Genomic DNA, 17,402 nt, shown 5'->3' on the forward strand with positions numbered 1-17,402 from the left:
TTCTCATGCCTCAGCCTCCCAAGTAGCTGGGATTACAGACCTGTGCCACCATGCCTAGCCACTTTTTTTATACTTTTAGTAGAGACAGGGTTTCGCCATGTTGGCCAGGCTGGTCTCGAACTCCTGACCTCAGGTGAGCCACTGTGCCCAGACTCTTGACAGCTTTGGCAGCTAGTCTTCAGCCTTCACTTTTGGCAGTTCACATGGACAAGATGCATTCTTGCCGAACATGTGGTTCCTTATGCCATGTTGGCCAGAAATATTTACTTTTTATTTATTTATTCATTTTGAGAGGGAGTCTCACTCTGTCACTTAGGCTGGAGTGCAGCGGCACGATCTTGGCTCACTGCAACCTCTGCTTCCTGGGTTTGAGAGATTTTCCTGCCTCACCCTCCCAAATAGCTGAGATTACAGGCACCTGCCACCATGCCTGGCTAATTTTTATATTTTAGTAGAGACAGGGTTTCACCTTTTTGGCCAGGCTGATCTTGAACTCCTGACCTCAAATGATCTGCCGGCCTTGGCCTCCCAAAATGCTTGGATCACAAGCGTAAGCCACTGTACCTGGCCTAAAAATAATGACTTTTAAACAACCTAAATATAGAGTCTTCCACAGGATACCATTAATGGATGGAACTCTTTACCACATGATAACATCCCAACAAAACCACAGCTGTAGTGGAAGACTCAGTACGCCTCCCAGAGATGCTCTAAGAGATTATGATATATGATGTGGATTTGAATAATGTACCTAATAATTGTTATGTTTATAATACATGATTTTAGATCCCCAAGACCAAACATGCATGTGGGCATGAAACTCTCCTGGTTACAAAAATATATTAGGTCACCAAAAAAACCCTCAGGTTTCATGAAGCAGATACAGACACATTCTCTGATATAATTTTTTAATGGAAATTAAGGACAAAGTCAAGAAAACTGAAGTGTACTTACTTTAGAAAGCAAAGATCTCAAGGTAAATGAAATAAATATTTAACACAGAACACTAAGGGGGGAAAGACTTAAAAAGGGTGAAGGAAAATTAATTTTGTAAGATTATAGCTCAGTGAAATGAAAATAAATTTGACAAATTAAGCTAAGAGCTGATCCTTTGTGGGGAAAAATAGTAAAGTAGAAAGTTCTGCGAAGCCAGGTCAAGAATTTGAGGATGTGCAAGTAACGAGTATGAATAGAAAATAGAATATTTTCCTACACATAGACATTTTAAAAGTCAAGAAAAACTTATAACTGATTCCTATAAAGAGAGATGACATTGACTATTTTCCAAGAAAAGGTAAATACTCAAAAGATAGAATAGACCAATGGCCATAAGAAGTTGAAAAAGTGGGCTGGGTGTGGTGGCTCACGCCCATAATCCCAGCACTTTGGGAGGCTAAGGTGGGCGGATCACTTTAGGTCAGGAGTTTGAGACTAGCCTGGCTGACATGATGAAGCCCCGTCTCTACAAAAAATACAAACATTGGCAGGGCATGGTGGCACATGCCTACAGTCGCAGCTGCTCAGGAGGCTGAGGCAAGAGAATCACTTCAACCTGGGAGGCGGAGGTTGCAGTGAGCCAAGATCATGTCACTGCCCTCCAGCCTGTGTGACAGAGTGAGACTCCGTCTCAAAAAAAAAAAAAAGTTAAAAAAGTGACTAAGATCTGGCTCACCTCAGAACACTAAGTCCAAATGATCTTAGTGGCTGAATTGTCCCCACTTCAAAGTTCAGTTAAATTGTTTTTTACACTGTTCCAAAGCCTAGAGAATAATACAGAAATTTTTCCACTGGGTCCTTTGAAACCAACATACCCTGATACTAAGATCGGACAAGGACAGTACCAAAACCAGGCAGGTTAGTACTAACAGTTAGTGTGCTAGACCAGTCTCGGCTGCAGAAAACAAAATTTAATAATCCAAATCCAGTAGTGATGGAAAGGAATCCATGACCAAGTGGATTTTATTCTAGGAGCATAAAATTCTACAATGGGATTAAGTAGAGTTAAGGTTGACTTTTTTCTTCTTTTTTTTTTTGAGATGGAGTTTCACTCTTGTTACCCAGGCTGGAGTGCAATGGCGCGATCTCGGCTCACCGCAACCTCCGCCTCCTGGGTTCAGGCAATTCTCCTGCCTCAACCTCCTGAGTAGCTGGGATTACAGGCATGCGCCACCATGCCCAGCTAATGTTTTTTGTATTTTTAGTAGAGACGGGGTTTCACCATGTTGACCAGAATGGTCTCGATCTCTTGACCTCGTGATCCACCCGCCTCGGCCTCCCAAAGTGCTGGGATTACAGGCTTGAGCCACCGCGCCCGGCCAAGGTTGACTTTTAAACAATCTAAATTTAAGACCTTCTGCAGGATGGCACTGATAGATGGAACTCTTTACCACATGATAACATCCCAATAAAGCCACCGCTGTAGTGGAAGATTCAGTACACCTGAGTCTTAGCATTATAAATTGATGATAATAGGTAACATTTATTTAAAGTAATTACCGTGTACTTGACTCTGTCCTAAATACTTCATATATTCTTTTACTCCTCACATCAACTCTGAAGGAAAGGCACCACCTAACCCTTTAAAACAACCATTTCTATTTCTATTCTATTCTTTTTTTTTTTTTTTTTTGGAGACAGAGTCTCACTCTTGCCCAGGCTGAAGTGCAATGGTGCAGTCTCAGCTCACTACAACCTCCACCTCCTGGGTTCAAGCGATTCTTCCGCCTTAGCCTCCCAAGTAGCTGGGACTATAGGCACGCACCACCACATCCAGCTAATTTTTCTATTTTTAGTAGAGATCAGGTTTCGCCATGTTGCCCAGGCTCATCTCAAACTCATGGACCCAAGCTGTCCTCCCACCTTAGCCTCCCAAAATGTTTGGTTTACAGGCATGAGCCATTTTACTTTAACAAACAAAATGGCAAATGGAAAGGAAGAACAGCTTAAGAAAAGAGATTGAAGCCAGGATTTGTTGCAAGCAAGGAATAATAAAGAGTAGTTCATTTAGAGAAAGGCATATGACCACCTTTCCTCCTCTGTAATCAGAATCTGGAAAGTGATTGAGAAAACCAGGTCTGTGTGACCTTAGCAATGAATTGTTTAGCTTGGGCCACTGTTAGCTTAAGTCAATAACTTCAAAGTTTGGATTGTAGTTGGAATCAATAGAGGAAATGCTCTCAGCATTGCCACATTTATCAAAATGTGACATTGATTGCCAAACCAGCCTTATCCAAACACAAGTCCTAGGCTTTTTGCCCTGTTTATTAGCTTTATTTGCTGAGGGTATTTGATGAGTCTTAGGGAAAAAAGAACAGCCCCAGGGACACAGCTGCTTTTATGATGAGATGTATTTGCACCCATACCTTAATGGGTTTTGGTGGTGATACTGTGAAATTTGCCACCAAAGTTTCAAAGATTTGCCCTTAGGGTGAATTAGTGCTATAGCAGAAGTGTGTGGAAGCTGAGGAGGTTGGATTAATCAGGTAGGGGAGTTCTCAGTGCACGGATCATGCTGAGGATGGAGATGGACCTCTAAGACATCCGCAGTCCTTTCCTGAGTGATCAGCTTTGGCTCCTGGGCAGGGGACTTGGAGCTGGATCCTCATGTGGGAGCAGGCTTGTCATCTTCCTTCCTTTACCCCAGTACCACGCGGAGACCATCAAGAATGTGCGCGCAGCCACGGAAAGCTTTGCTTCTGACCCCATCCTCTACCGGCCCGTTGCTGTGGCTCTAGACACTAAAGGACCTGAGATCCGAACTGGCCTCATCAAGGGCGTGAGTATTCTGGGGAGAGTGACAGGGAGGCTCAGTAGGCAGCAGGCCCCAGAGACGTGTCCTCTGAAATGCTGGGATGTCGTGTTTCATCCCAGCACTATGGAGAACTGCAGAGGAGTTGAGGTCTACAGATGAGGATTTATTCATCACTGTAAACAATGTTAATTTGATCTACTTTGCTAGGAAATGGTGCCATAAAGGAACCTTTTTTATTTTTACCCCTAAAAATCTAAAGTTAACAACAAAAACAAACCCCTAAACTTTAGGCTTTCTAACTTGGGGAGCCATCCCTTTGTATCTTTTTCTTCATCATTAAGTAGCATAACTGAAACATTATCTTTTTTCCTAGGGTTATTTCCTTAAAGTATATTGAGTTAGAGAATAAGTGCAAAAAACTATATTACTTTTAATGGAGACTTGAGCATTGTTCCTTGGAGGAAAGAGCTTTTCCTTTCCTGCCGGGGTGATGCTGCTGCTGGCGTCTCCAGTTTGGACTCTTGCTTACTCTCTCGTCCCTAGAGTGGCACCGCAGAGGTGGAGCTGAAGAAGGGAGCCACTCTCAAAATCACGCTGGACAACGCCTACATGGAAAAGTGTGATGAGAACATCCTGTGGCTGGACTATAAGAACATCTGCAAGGTGGTGGAAGTGGGCAGCAAGATCTACGTGGATGATGGGCTTATTTCTCTCCAGGTGAAGCAGAAAGGTACAGATGGGAGTTGGGGTCCGGTTGTCTAAAACCATCTCCTGTCTCTAAAGTTCTTTGACACAAGGAAGATGGGAAGCTTGGTTGGCTGACAGTGAGATTGAGTCTGTGTGTTCTGAGAAATCCCTTTTATAACTCATTTATCCTCAAAGACAGACTTTAATCCAGCATAGTTACATTGTTCTGGTTTTGGAGAACATAGGAAATTTTTTTTTTTTTTTGAGACAGAGTCTCGCTGTTGTCCAGGCTGGAGTGCAGTGGCCCAATCTTGCCTCACTGTAACCTCTGCCCCTGGGGTTCTAGCAATTCTCCTACCTCAGCCTCCCGAGTAGTTGGGATTAGAGGCACCTTGCCTGGCTAATTTATTTGTATTTTTAGGAGAGACGAGGTTTCGCCATGTTGGCCAGGCTTGTCTCAAGCTCCTGACCTCAGGTGATCCACGTGCCTTGGCCTCCCAAAGTCAAAACAATCTTAATTATCCTGATTTATAGTCGAGGAAACTGAGGTACAGAGAGGTTAAGTGGCTTGCCTAGGATTATACAGTTAGTGGAGTGGGGTTTCAACTCTGGTAAACGGCTCCGGCACCCATGATGTGCCACTTCCGAGCTCACTGTACTTGGGGGAAAGGCACCTGCTTCCTGTTGGGCGGTGCCGTCAGTGCTCTGCTCCCCTACCTACTCCTTTTCACACAGGTGCTGACTTCCTGGTGACAGAGGTGGAAAATGGCGGCTCCTTGGGCAGCAAGAAGGGTGTGAACCTTCCTGGGGCTGCTGTGGACTTGCCTGCTGTGTCAGAGAAGGACATCCAGGACCTGAAGTTTGGAGTTGAGCAGGATGTCGATATGGTGTTTGCATCATTCATCCGCAAGGCAGCTGATGTCCATGAAGTGAGGAAGGTCCTGGGAGAGAAGGGAAAGAACATCAAGATAATCAGCAAAATCGAGAATCATGAGGGGGTTCGGAGGCAAGTCCCCATTGTCCCGGCTCCTGTCCCAGTACAGCTCTCTGAAGGGCATGGTGCATCCTGTGAATGTCTTGACTCCCAGCCCCGGCCCCCTACCCATCAGAATGTAGACTCCCATTCCTGTTCCAAACCCACCGAATCAGAATATCTTAGCAGAGTAGCAGGCATTGGTTTAAAAAAAAAAAGCTTCCCAGGTGATTGAGATGCTGCGAGCTTGACATTGTTCCCCGAGCCTGGGGACCAGCGTTTGAGAGAGCAGGGTCACTGCTCGCAGGATCAGGAGTCATGATGCTTTGCTCCTGATCAGAAACACTACCAGTGTTTGCTGGAATGGGGGGACCATGGGGAAAGGTGACAGCAGACACTTAAGAAGGGGCTCTTTTTGGCCCTCCCTGGGGGGCCATGTCGCAGTTCAGGGCCTGGTGTCCATGCTGAAGCTTATGACCTGATCTTCACTTAGAAAGCAGCTGCTGGCTCAGTGATCAGGCTAACTCTTGGTATGGTCCATTCTACTCCCACAGGAAGATGTGTGGTTCCTCTGTAGGTTCACATTGCCCCAACTTAGCTTACCCCTCTTCCCAATGCTCACGAGGTAAAGCCCAGTGAACATGGCCAGCTGGGTGACATCTGTTCCTCTTTGGCTTCCTGTTGGAACACAACTCATCACTGCTAAGATGCTAGACCTACTCTTGGGGAGTGTGCTTGGGGAGGGTAGGGGAGCAACCCTATGTACCCACTGTAGTGGCCTTACTGTCTTAGCTTTGTGTAGATATCCTCTGTACCAGGCAATTTGGGGCCTTTCCCTTTGCCATCCTGATAAGCCATGGGCTAGCTGAACTTGGCTCTAGGCCAGGCAAAGCCACATTCCTTCTTGCCTTCAGCAGGTTGGAGTGGGCTAGATGAGGCCATGGATCTTTGTGGTGGAAACAGTCAGCAGGCCTCAAGTTCTCTGTCTTGAAGTGCTGATTGGAGAATGGAGGTTCTAGAGAGACACCTCAGATGCATGGGATTTGGAGAGGAGACCCTGGGAATAAACCCATGGGATTTGGAGGAGACCTTGCCCTCTCCCCTTTTCTTCCATCAGTCAAGTATCCATACTATTGAAGCCCAGCAGACAGAATTGTTGGCCCACTCTGGGGGATTAAGGTTGCTGGAGTGCACTGGCATCTGTGTGCACCCATGATGATAAAGATGTCTGTCCTGGAACAAGGACATCTAAGTTAGGGAATCCCAGGGAAACTTCCTGTCTACCGCCATACTTGTGGTCCCTGTTCTATATAACCTGTTTCTACCTCACTTTGTCCATCAGGTTTGATGAAATCCTGGAGGCCAGTGATGGGATCATGGTGGCTCGTGGTGATCTAGGCATTGAAATTCCTGCAGAGAAGGTCTTCCTTGCTCAGAAGATGATGATTGGGCGGTGCAACCGAGCTGGGAAGCCTGTCATCTGTGCCACTCAGGCATGTGTCCACCCCTCCCCTTTCTGGGTCTCTCCTGTGCACACTCACGGTTTTGAATGGGAAAGCTCTGGAGGCTGTCTGATCTGTTCCCATGGAACTATCTCATGTAACACACAGATATCCCCCTCCCCTATGCACCTACAGAAAGCCATGCTCTGTTCACCTCACTATCCAGAGGATCAACTCGCTGTCATTTGTCTCTGAAGACAGCCTAAGCCACGTCTCATTAATGCTCTGTCCCCTCCCAGATGCTGGAGAGCATGATCAAGAAGCCCCGCCCCACCCGGGCTGAGGGCAGTGATGTGGCCAATGCAGTCCTGGATGGAGCTGACTGTATCATGCTGTCTGGAGAGACAGCGAAAGGGGACTATCCTCTGGAGGCCGTGCGCATGCAGCACCTGGTGAGTTCTCAGGGCCTGCCCCATCCCCCGGGCTTCAGGCTGGGCCTGGGATGGAGGCAAGCTCTGGTGCAGAGCCTTTTAGGCTTCTGCGTCCTCTTATGTACAATCTTTCATTATCCTCCAAGTCACAGCAGCAAGAGGGTGGGGGTGGAGGTGGAAGTGGCTTTTTTATTTTTTATTTTTCCTGTTCTGCATTCCTGCCCACACCTCCACCCCTCCATTTCCTTCTGCTCTGGAGGCATCCCCCTTCATCGGACATCACACAGTTCATTTCACTTCTTCAAGGTTGTGAATCTTTCCATGGCTTAAGTCCTGGGATACTTCTGTAGTGAAAGGAGGTTTGTACCTCTTCCTCAGAGTCAGAGGTTCTCAGTACCTTTGCCCTATTCTGAAAAGGGCCAGGGGCTCCTGCTCCCAGCTGCCCTTTTCCTTTCAATTCCCCCCCATCCCACAGACAGGTGCTCCCCCAGGGGCCCTCTGTGGACCTGCTCGGGACGCTGTTGCCTACACTGAGCTGCCTGCGCTGGCCTTGCATGGTGCCTGTGAGGGAGATTTGCTTTGCTGTGCCATTAGCGTGCAGCTGCTGCTCTTACTCCAGACCAAAAAGCTGGGTTGAGTGACTGCTGGCAGGGCGACAGAGAGGAGGGAGGGCAGCTGACCCTGGTGGCCCTGGACTGAGCGTGTGGAGGAGTTGTGGAGGCTCTTTCCCTTTCTCCTCTGAGAGCTTGTCGTGTTGACCGCTGGCCGCTGCTCAGGATTGGAGGCTCACTCCCTCTCCCCTGTCTGTTCCAGCTCTGGAACTTACTGCAGAGCTAACTCGGGGATCCCTGATCAGGGTTACATAGGTCTGGTATAACGAGTACTAGAAATTAACTTTCTCCCAGTAGTCTTAGGTCAGGCTCTGAACTTAACACTTTATCTGGACATGGTTTTTCTTTGGCCTTCTATTCCCCTTCTCACCAGTGAAAGACAAGCCCCTACAAGCCCCCAAGTTTAAAATACCACCCCTCCCTCCCAAAAAAAACACCCACCTGGTCTGGGCATCTTCCTTTCCTTTTTCACTATGTGTCCTCTTACTGGGCATGAACAGCTTTCAGAGAAGACATGCCATTTCTATTAAATGCTCTTTCAGTGGCAAACTGAATTCATAGACAGGATATTTTCTGGGTTGTCATCAGCATCCTTAGTGGGCTTCCCCTTATTGAAATTGGTAGAGGCCAGGAGTGGTGGCTTATACTTGTAATGTCAGTACTTTAGGAGGCCAAGGTAGACAGATTGCTTGAGCTCAGGGGACCAGCCTGGGCAACATGGCAAAACCCTGTCACTACTAAAAATTCAAAAGTTAGCTAGCTGGACGTGGTGGTGCACGCCTGTAGTCCCAGCTACTTGGGTGGTGCTGGGGAAGGAGGATCACTTGAACCCAGGAGGTTGAGGCTGCAGTGAGCCAAGATGGTACCAGCCTAGGTGACAAAGTGACACCCTGCCTCAAAAAAGAACCCAAACATAAAAAAATTGGTAGAGAGCAATCTCTCTCCCAGGTCCACTTAACGTAGCCTGGCCCTGGCTGACACCTCACCGTTTGTGTGATGTGATTGCTGTTCTGACTTAGATACTCTTGGTGCAGTCTCACAATTGCCCCATGGTAGAAAGTTTCCCAGGAGACAGTGCACCTTGAACCAGTCACCACTAAAGTGGCTGCCTTTCTGGGGGTCTCCACACATCCCCTCTCTCTAATTCTCTTACTTAAATTATGTGACTTCATGGCCTCAAAGGTGAGACAGGGGCTGATCTTGACTTAGATTTACTGAACCATGAAATCACTGCATAGAATGTGGGGACTTTAATGTGTCTTTGAGCAAGTCATGTAACTCTCAAGACCTCATCTGTACAATGGATTAGATATGTTTATAGCCTTAGCATTAAATATTCACTGCTGTTACGATTATTAAATGTCTGATAAGTCTCTGTACATGGATATAATCTTCCTAACTCCCATCACCTCCATTTATAGATGAGGGTTATATGGCCAATAAAGCCCAGGTTTGAATCCCGGCCTGCTGACTCCAAAGCCAGTCTTCCCTCCTGCAACATCATGCTCTGTCTAGCAGGAGATGAGAACAGGTCTCCATTTGGAGCCTGTCAGTGGGGTCAGAGACTAAGATCCAGACTCAGGTTCTCAATTCCATGTCCTTTCCTCCATACCCTGGTGTTTCCTATGAACAGACAGATACCTTAGAGCTGCAAGGCTTGGATTGCATGGCACTGCTCAGAAGATAAGTTACAGGTCTGGGTCAGGCTGTAGCTGCCCCTCCAGGTGGCTAGGCCTCTCCTTTCTGTGTCACTGGTTAACACTGGCCAACCGTTCCTCCCCTTAACTGTTCACTGCTTTCTCCTGTGTCTAACTGGTGCAGTTAATGACCCATAACTAAGCAGTACCAGGTATGGCTCTGTTTCCTGTTCATGTCCCCTGTCCTCTGGGCTGCATGCATTCCATTCTTACAGAATGAATGCCTTTAACCTAGTAAATCCTGCCGCATACCTGCTTCTACTATGAAATTCATGAGGGGGTATTACCGATTCCTCCCTCACCCATCATTTACTAAGAGGCTGGTGATTACATTGTAATCCTCTAAAGCTTACATTGTCTTTCTGATTTTTGGTCTTATCTGAGCAAGTGGTCTATAAATAACTCAGTGGCTTTCTCATGACTGTTTTAATCATTAGGTTTTAATCAAGTGTCTTGTTAAACATATCTGCATGCTTCTACAGGCATCTGTCTCTTCACATGGCTGTTCAGTGTGCCTCTCACAAGTGAGCCCAAGTTTTCCATTCTCCTGCTTAGAGCTCAGTTGAGCTGCCTAGCTTTGGCTTTGATCCCAGCTTTCCAGCGCTGCTCAGTCCGTTTCCATGGCAGGCCATTGGAAAGGCTCAGTGCATCCCTGTGCCTGAAGCCAAGTGAGTGCTCACTCCATGCGCGCATGGAGGCTAGGCGGGAGTCTTTGCCTAACCAGACAGCCATGTGAGGAGGGAGGGCCTGTTCCTTCCTGCAAGCTGTATCATGAGGCAGCGTGGTCAAGTCCTCTGCCAGGGAGTGGCATGGGCCCAGCCTGGGCATGTTTCCGTACCAGGGTGCTAGAGCCTACTGCCAGGTTGTCTCCCTCCACCCCAATCAAAAAATCCTTCCAAGAATGGAAGAGCCAGTTTCCCCAGTATTGGAAGGGAAGTGGCAGCACCCCCTGAAGCAGCTGGACTTTCATCACCCTACCTCTGCATCTGCCCGAAGGACAGATTTAGCCAATTAACCTAAGGTTACCTTCCTCTCTGATTAATTCCCCATTCTGTCTTCCCATGTGTTGTGTCTTGTTTTTTTTTCCTCCTCCTTCCCTCTTCCTTGCCCTGTCTTCCCCTAAACCTTACAGATAGCTCGTGAGGCTGAGGCAGCCATGTTCCACCGCAAGCTGTTTGAAGAACTTGTGCGAGCCTCAAGTCACTCCACAGACCTCATGGAAGCCATGGGCATGGGCAGCGTGGAGGCTTCTTATAAGTGTTTAGCGGCAGCTTTGATAGTTCTGACGGAGTCTGGCAGGTAGGGCCCTAAGGGCAGGTAACACTGTTAGGATAACCAGCCTCTTGCTCCAGCTGCTCTAGGAGAAGACAGCCAGGCCCAACCTGGCATCTGGGCACAGAGCCTCTTCTCGTCTGCAGGAACACAGCCAGGGAGGTCATGGCAGGGCAGGACCAAAGGGTCCTGTGGCTCAGTAGGCACAGCAGATGTCACAGGCACCTGGTGAAGGACTGGTCCCTGTAGAGTCTTGATCTTGGCTCAGCTCAGAATCTCCAGCGATTGGGCTCCTCTTGGCCTTTGTCCCCAGGAACATGTTCCTCACCAGCTGTCCAGGTGACTCTTCCCTTCCCTCTCCTTTTATGACAAAGCTCTGACAAAGCTCTGTCCCCCTCTCGTCCCTCTGGACGAATGTTGCTCCCCTAGATTGCCCGTGAGGCAGAGGCCGCCATCTACCACTTGCAATTATTTGAGGAACTCCGCCGTCTGGCCCCCATTACCAGCGACCCCACAGAAGCCACCGCCGTGGGTGCCGTGGAGGCCTCCTTCAAGTGCTGCAGTGGGGCCATAATCGTCCTCACCAAGTCTGGCAGGTAGGAGGCGGCAGCAGCTCCCCAGGATGTCCTGCTCAGTGGCACTTCTCCTTGGGGGCCCTGGGAGCAGTGCACTGAACAGCGCTCGGGTGGCGCTGAGCCAAGGTAAGACCCCTCTGCCTGCCACCTGGACCTGCAGGGCAGGAGTGAGCAGAGCCCCTTCCCTGGGCCCAACGGACTCCAGGCAGCACTCATAAGGAGCGTCAGAACATTTGGATCAAAAACAAGTTTACACTGGAGATTTATTACATAATAGTGCACAGGCTGACTACACATGGTTATTTGATATTAAAAATCTAGTCCTCTAAAATAGTAAAAGATAACCACTTTTGCTTGTTCCAGTTACTATGTTCTCTTTAAAAATTCCGTTGGCAAGATGAATTTAAATGCTGCTTACTGTGTGTCCATTGGGCACTCTAGTCCTTCCTGTTTTTGAGCTCTCAAGACAGCTGGGTTCCAGCTCGGGTGAGGTTGCTGTGCTATCTTGGCTGACATTCTGTAGGGCCAGGCAGCCAGGCTGAGGACTGTGTGGCCTGTGCTGGGCTTCCAGCTTGGGATCCCTTCCTTGCCCAGGACATTGAGTTAATGTCCTTCACTCTCCTGGTCAGGGAGTGTGCTCCTTGTCACTGCCCATAGGGCAGCGAGGGTTTCCTGGAAGAGAGAGGAGCAAACAGGCAGTGCCCACGCACTGAGGAGCAGCAGACAGGCGTGGGCAGCCCAGAGAACCAGGACACAAGTGCTGTGCAGATAATCTCAGCAGAAGGCTCCAGCCTCTCAGTCTTGGCCGAACAGCCCCAACCAGTAGGGTTGACCTTTCTTAAAAGGTCTAGTTCTTGCTCTTTGGCTATTTTAAGCTCTAGTCTTCTGGGGTTTCACTTAGCTGGTCCTGGCCTCAGCAGTTGCTTCCCTCTGAAGGCCTTGCATAGAGGCCAAGCGTGACATGCAGGGACTTCTCTGCTGTGATGTCGCTTAAGTTTCCCTGACACCTCTTGAGTGTCCTCATAACTTCCCTTCAGGTGCCCCTTCCCAGCTCCTCAGACACATCTGCAGCTACAAGTGTGCAGTGTCAGTGTTCAAGAAAGTGCCTGGCAGAGGGGCTTCAAAAGGGTCCCCTGCCTTCCAGAGGAGGTTTGGCAGGCAGAGCTGCCCCCGCACCAACATTCGCATTTCCTGTTCTTGCCTGCTGAGTAGCACCTAGATTTCTAAGCTTCACTTACTCAGATTTGACTCTGGGCCCTTATAGCCCAGTTGCTAGGGCTGTCTCAGGAGCTAAGGGCCATGCCAGGCAGGGAGAAGGCACATAAGTAGAGAAGCCTGATATTGATTCCTTAGGGGGCGGGGTGAGCTCTGCTCGTGCTCTTTGCAGATGTCAGGAGTCAGGTGCTACGCACATGCTGCTTGGCTTGTAGTTGTCACTGGCAGCAAGAAGAATGAGTGCTGTGACATTGGGCCAGGGCTGCCTCTCTGTGTCAGAGTTCAGGGTTTAGGAGGGGTTCTGCCAACCCTGGGCTGTGATGTAAGTGGGTGAGGCTGACCTTGCCCAGGTCAAGATGATCCTGGGCCCCTGGCCTGTGGAATAGGGGTAGAGGCCAAATGGTAGCTTAGCATGCAGTAGAAGATATAAGATGAGGGGCTGCCCAAGCCTTGGGAGGGGTCCTAGGGAGCAGATATTGAAGTGGCCAGAGCCCTCAGGCTGGCACAGTGAGCGGGATGAGAGGGTGAGCTGTTGGAACACCCTGAGGTGCTTCCTGGGGCCCCGTGTAATGGTCTCTTCTGTCTGTCTGTCCCCCTTTCCATCTCAGGTCTGCTCACCAGGTGGCTAGATACCGCCCACGTGCCCCCATCATTGCTGTGACACGGAATCCCCAGACAGCTCGTCAGGCTCACCTGTACCGTGGCATCTTCCCTGTGCTGTGTAAGGACCCCGTCCAGGAGGCCTGGGCCGAGGACGTGGACCTCCGGGTGAACTTGGCCATGAATGTTGGTATGTGGTTGGAGCAGCGGCTAGAGCCTGGTGGGGTTTGGGGCTGCTTGAGCATTGGCTTCTCTGGGACCCTGAAATTTGGGGAATAGAAAGGGGAATGTGCAGATCTTGGAGGGGCAAGAGGCCCAGCTGACTGCTCCTCTCCCTCATTGGGAATGTTTTCTGAATCTCTCATTTCCAGAAGTCCTAGGCTGAGCCCAGGAAGGAAAAGGGTCCTTTGAGTTGTAGGGCTGAGCAGTTAGTCCCTCTTCTTTTCTAGTCTAGGGCCCAAAGCAAAATTGTCCATTCTTTGGCATTTGCTCATTACTGAGAATTTTTGTTTTTAAATAAAATTGGCTAGAGCTCCTGCACTGTTGGTGGCATACAGATTATGTACTGATGTGGCCATTGTCCCCATGTAAGGTAGGGTATCATTGGATGACAGGAAACAGCTAGCCCTGACCTTGGGCTAGGCTTTGCACCCTCGAGGATAAAGTGTATGATGTCCAAAGGTCCTTGCCAACCCTACCATCTGAGTGATAAGGAAATTTCAGGGCTTCCCTCCTGTTTGCCTGGGCTGTGGGTTTGGCGCCACCTTGTGGTTTGAGGAAGTAGTGGTCAGCCAGCCGAGTTCAGTGCTCAGGTTTGGGGCAGCTGCCCACGTGCGGACCCTTCCTGGTTTGGCTTTTACTCACCAACCTCCCTTCTCTTCCTCCAGGCAAGGCCCGAGGCTTCTTCAAGAAGGGAGATGTGGTCATTGTGCTGACCGGGTGGCGCCCTGGCTCCGGCTTCACCAACACCATGCGTGTTGTTCCTGTGCCGTGATAGACCCCAGAGTCCCTCCTCCAGCCCCTGTCCCACCCCCTTTCCCCAACCCATCCATTAGGCCAGCAACGCTTGTAGAGCTCACTCTGGGCTGTAATGTGGCACTGATGGGCTGGGACACCAGAAAAGAAGATAAACGCCTTGCAGAAACATGGCTGTGTTTACAGCCTGCTCTGGTGGGACAGCCCAGACCCTGGCTGCCCATCATGTGGCCCCACCCAGTCAAAGGAAGAAGGAGGAATGCCGGACTGGAGGCCCCAGGAGCCAGATAGCAAGAGGGTGACAGCTTCCTTTTCTGTGTGTACTCTGTTCAGTTCCTTTAGAAAATGGATGCCCAGAGGACTCCCAACCCTGGTCTGGGGTCAGGAAACAGCCAGCGAGAGTTAGGGGCCTTAGCGCACAGAGCAGTTGTTCCATTTAAGCCAACTCTGGCCCTGGCCCTTATTGCTTCCCCAACCCCCTGGGCCTCCCCAGTTCACACCTGTCCCCACCCTCCACTCAGCTGTCCTGCGGCAAACACTCCACCTTCCATTTTCCCCCACTACAGCAGCGCCTCCAGGCTTGTTGCTATAGAGCCTACCTGTATGTCAATAAACAACAGCTGAAGCACCTGTTTCCTCTTTTCTTCTGGGGAGGGGGAGATGGTTGAACCCTGCCCTCTGAGCAGGCTGGAAATGGCTGCAGCCCCGTGCCCCACGGTGGGAGCTAGGTGGTGTCTCCTGCCATCCTGCCTGCCTTCGGGTACAGATGGCGCTGGGAAAGCAGTAGCTGACTCTCTTAGGGTTCTAGGTTGCCCCCTTCAGTGCTGTGGGGAGACCTTAATGGCTTATGTGAACCAGAGATGGGAAAGAGCAGGGACAAGGGCTTCTCCCTCCACTTTGGTCTCCCTGCAATAGCGATCCCTTACCGGGAGGAGTCTGCTCTAGATGCCTGAGACTGGGTTCTGCTCCCAGGTCCTCAGTTGTGGACCTAGGCTCGCCTTGGGACCCCTCCTGTTTGCTGGTGCCCTCCCACCATGATACTGCAGTGCCAAGGGGTTGGGGGAGAGTTGGAAATGGGACCAAATCTGGCCTGCGCCTTTTCCCTCTCCTAACCACACTCCCAAGGACCAAGAGACCTGGTGGGGTGGAAGAGGAAAGGGCCTGCAGGCCAGGAAAGTTGGGGAATAGGACCTTTGGGCCCTTTATCACTGCTCAGTTCAGCCCAGCTCATTGTGACACCCTGAGCTGTGCCTCTGCTTCCCCGCCTTTGATCTGTGTCCACCTTCAGTCCCTCCGTAGACTCCTTCAAAAGTGTATTTCCTTGGAGAGACTGTAATGTTAAAAACTCTGGCAAAAGTGCATGGAAGCATCCGGGCTCCCGGGCTCCCGGTGGTGACTTGCCTGTCAGACCGTGGTGTTCAATATCCTCTTTGGTATTCCCCACTAACGGTGAAATTGAAACGTAACCCTGGAGCTCGATGTTGGGAAGGACTGGGTTGGAGAGGGGCCGGAATCGTTTCCTGCAGAGGGACTCAAGTTCCAAAACTAGGAGGACAGAAGCGTCTAGCGCGACACGATACCCTCGACGTGAGGGACAGGAGGTGCCGCGCCAGGCCCTGGCCTCCAGGACCTTCCAGTTCGGGGGACCGAGCGCTGCAATCTGCGTAGAGCTGGGTGCCCCACCTGGGGAAGGTGGGGAAAGAGGGAAGCTCGGGAAGAAGGGGGAGGAACGGCCAATGGGCTGGGCCCGGCCCGCGAGAGCCGCCAATGGGCGAGCGGGGCGGGCTCTCGACGGGGCTGGCGGGGTCCGGCGGGCGCTGGGTCCCGGCGCGCGGTCGGGGGCGCGGGGTGCTGGCGCCGCGATGACCGCTCTGAGCCGGAGCGAGGCCACCGAGGCGGGCAGGTAAGGGATGGCGGCTCGGGGGCCGGGTTCGGGGCCCCGGAGGCAGCTGCGAGGGGCCGCTGCCGCGCGGAGCAGGGCGGCTCCTGGGGCCACGGCAACTGGGAGCGTTCTGCCCACGGGGCAGGCACTTCCCGGCCGCCGGAATGCGGGCTTCGGGCCAGAGCTGCGCCGCGCGCGCCCAGGCGCCTCCGGGAGCCCGTGAGGTGTTCGCGCCCGGATCTGGTGTCCCGGCTGAGTCTGCTGCGACCTGGGGGATGAGGGACGGTCCCGCCGGCGTCGGGGCAGGGGAGGGCACCCTCCTCGGGACGCCTCGCGCGGCCCATCTCCGCCCCGCCACTCTGTTCATCCTTTCATTTATTCATTCATCATTCGTTCCCTGCGATATCGACTCCCAGTCCTGATTGCCCCCGACCCAAAGGTTGGCCCTCCCTGCAGTCGCTGGAGGGTCGGACTCTTTTCTCTTGCCGCCGAATCCGCACTTGTAGCGGCCCGTAACTGCGGGGAGGCAGCTCAGAGCTGTCCCAGCACGACACGGCCTCACCCGGGCGCCAGGCCCATCCCGGTCGGGCGGGCTGGGCGGGTCTCCCGGTCCCGAGATCTGATCCAAGGTCGCCCTGGGAGGAAGGGATGAGGAGGCAGGGCAGACGGGAGATGGCGCTGCACGCGACATCCAGAATTGTGGCTTCTGCTCCTTGAGGTCTTGGGGTCCCGGGGATGACATTGTTTTGGGGAACCTGTCAATTTCTGCCCGGGTCCAGGTTCCAAGGTCGGGTACAGCCTGGCATCCCTGGCAAGCTACCACTGGGGTAGGTAGGTTGACGGTGGGAGCCTTGTCCCCAAATCAGCCGGGGACACACAGGGGTGTGGACCCCAGTGGGGCTCCCTCTGCCTTGTCTTCAGAGGGACTGGTGGGGCTCCACCCCTCTGTCATTTGTGCCTCTTTGCTCTGCTTGCTGCCCCCCACACCCACCCACTATGCTTGATTGTTTAAAGGTGCCTCTCCTTGCGGCGGCCAGGCTCCTAGGCAAGGAGAGAGGGTGCCCTGGCAACCTGTGCTGTCTTTGCCCCATGTCCACCTGTAGCCAGCTCTAAAGTCTGGCTCCTTTTCGAGCAAAGATTTATGGCTTTGCCGGGAGAGGTGGAATAGAGTGAGGGTGTCCATCCCATTCTTCACTGAGGAGTCAGTATGCCCCTTCCTTCCTTCCTTCTCTCCTTCCTTCCTTCCTCTCTTCTTTCTTTCTCTCTCTCTCTTTTCCTTCTTTCTTTCTTT

The 17,402-nt window shown here is 51.2% G+C and overlaps 2 protein-coding genes across 11 annotated transcripts in view; both read left to right on the plus strand.

Annotated features, from left to right (window-relative positions):
- Positions 1 to 14,859, plus strand: part of PKM (pyruvate kinase M1/2) — a 30,288-nt gene extending 15,429 nt beyond the window's left edge. For 3 of the 6 annotated variants that reach the window (XM_017548113.2, XM_017548111.2, XM_017548114.2), the window contains 8 exons: positions 3,644 to 3,775; positions 4,295 to 4,481; positions 5,174 to 5,444; positions 6,754 to 6,904; positions 7,153 to 7,305; positions 10,725 to 10,891; positions 13,263 to 13,444; positions 14,142 to 14,857. In XM_017548113.2, coding sequence (XP_017403602.1) covers positions 3,644 to 3,775; positions 4,295 to 4,481; positions 5,174 to 5,444; positions 6,754 to 6,904; positions 7,153 to 7,305; positions 10,725 to 10,891; positions 13,263 to 13,444; positions 14,142 to 14,248 — 1,350 coding nt within the window. In that variant the 3' untranslated portion in view covers positions 14,249 to 14,857. Of the gene's footprint in view, positions 1 to 3,643; positions 3,776 to 4,294; positions 4,482 to 5,173; positions 5,445 to 6,753; positions 6,905 to 7,152; positions 7,306 to 10,724; positions 10,892 to 11,293; positions 11,461 to 13,262; positions 13,445 to 14,141 lie in introns of all 6 variants that reach the window. The other 3 variants (XM_017548112.2, XM_017548110.2, XM_017548116.2) reach the window with 1 other exon arrangement.
- A 1,190-nt stretch (positions 14,860 to 16,049) lies between these two features.
- Positions 16,050 to 17,402, plus strand: part of GRAMD2A (GRAM domain containing 2A) — a 36,705-nt gene continuing 35,352 nt past the window's right edge. For 4 of the 5 annotated variants that reach the window (XM_017548118.2, XM_037745560.1, XM_017548123.2 and 1 more), the window contains exon 1: positions 16,057 to 16,132. In XM_017548118.2, the coding sequence (XP_017403607.1) occupies positions 16,092 to 16,132 (41 nt within the window). In that variant the 5' untranslated portion in view covers positions 16,057 to 16,091. Of the gene's footprint in view, positions 16,133 to 17,402 lie in introns of all 5 variants that reach the window. The other variant, XM_037745558.1, reaches the window with a different exon arrangement.

Source organism: Cebus imitator, unplaced genomic scaffold (genome assembly GCF_001604975.1).
Source record: "Cebus imitator isolate Cc_AM_T3 unplaced genomic scaffold, Cebus_imitator-1.0 Scaffold203, whole genome shotgun sequence".
Taxonomy (NCBI): Eukaryota; Metazoa; Chordata; class Mammalia; order Primates; family Cebidae; genus Cebus; species Cebus imitator.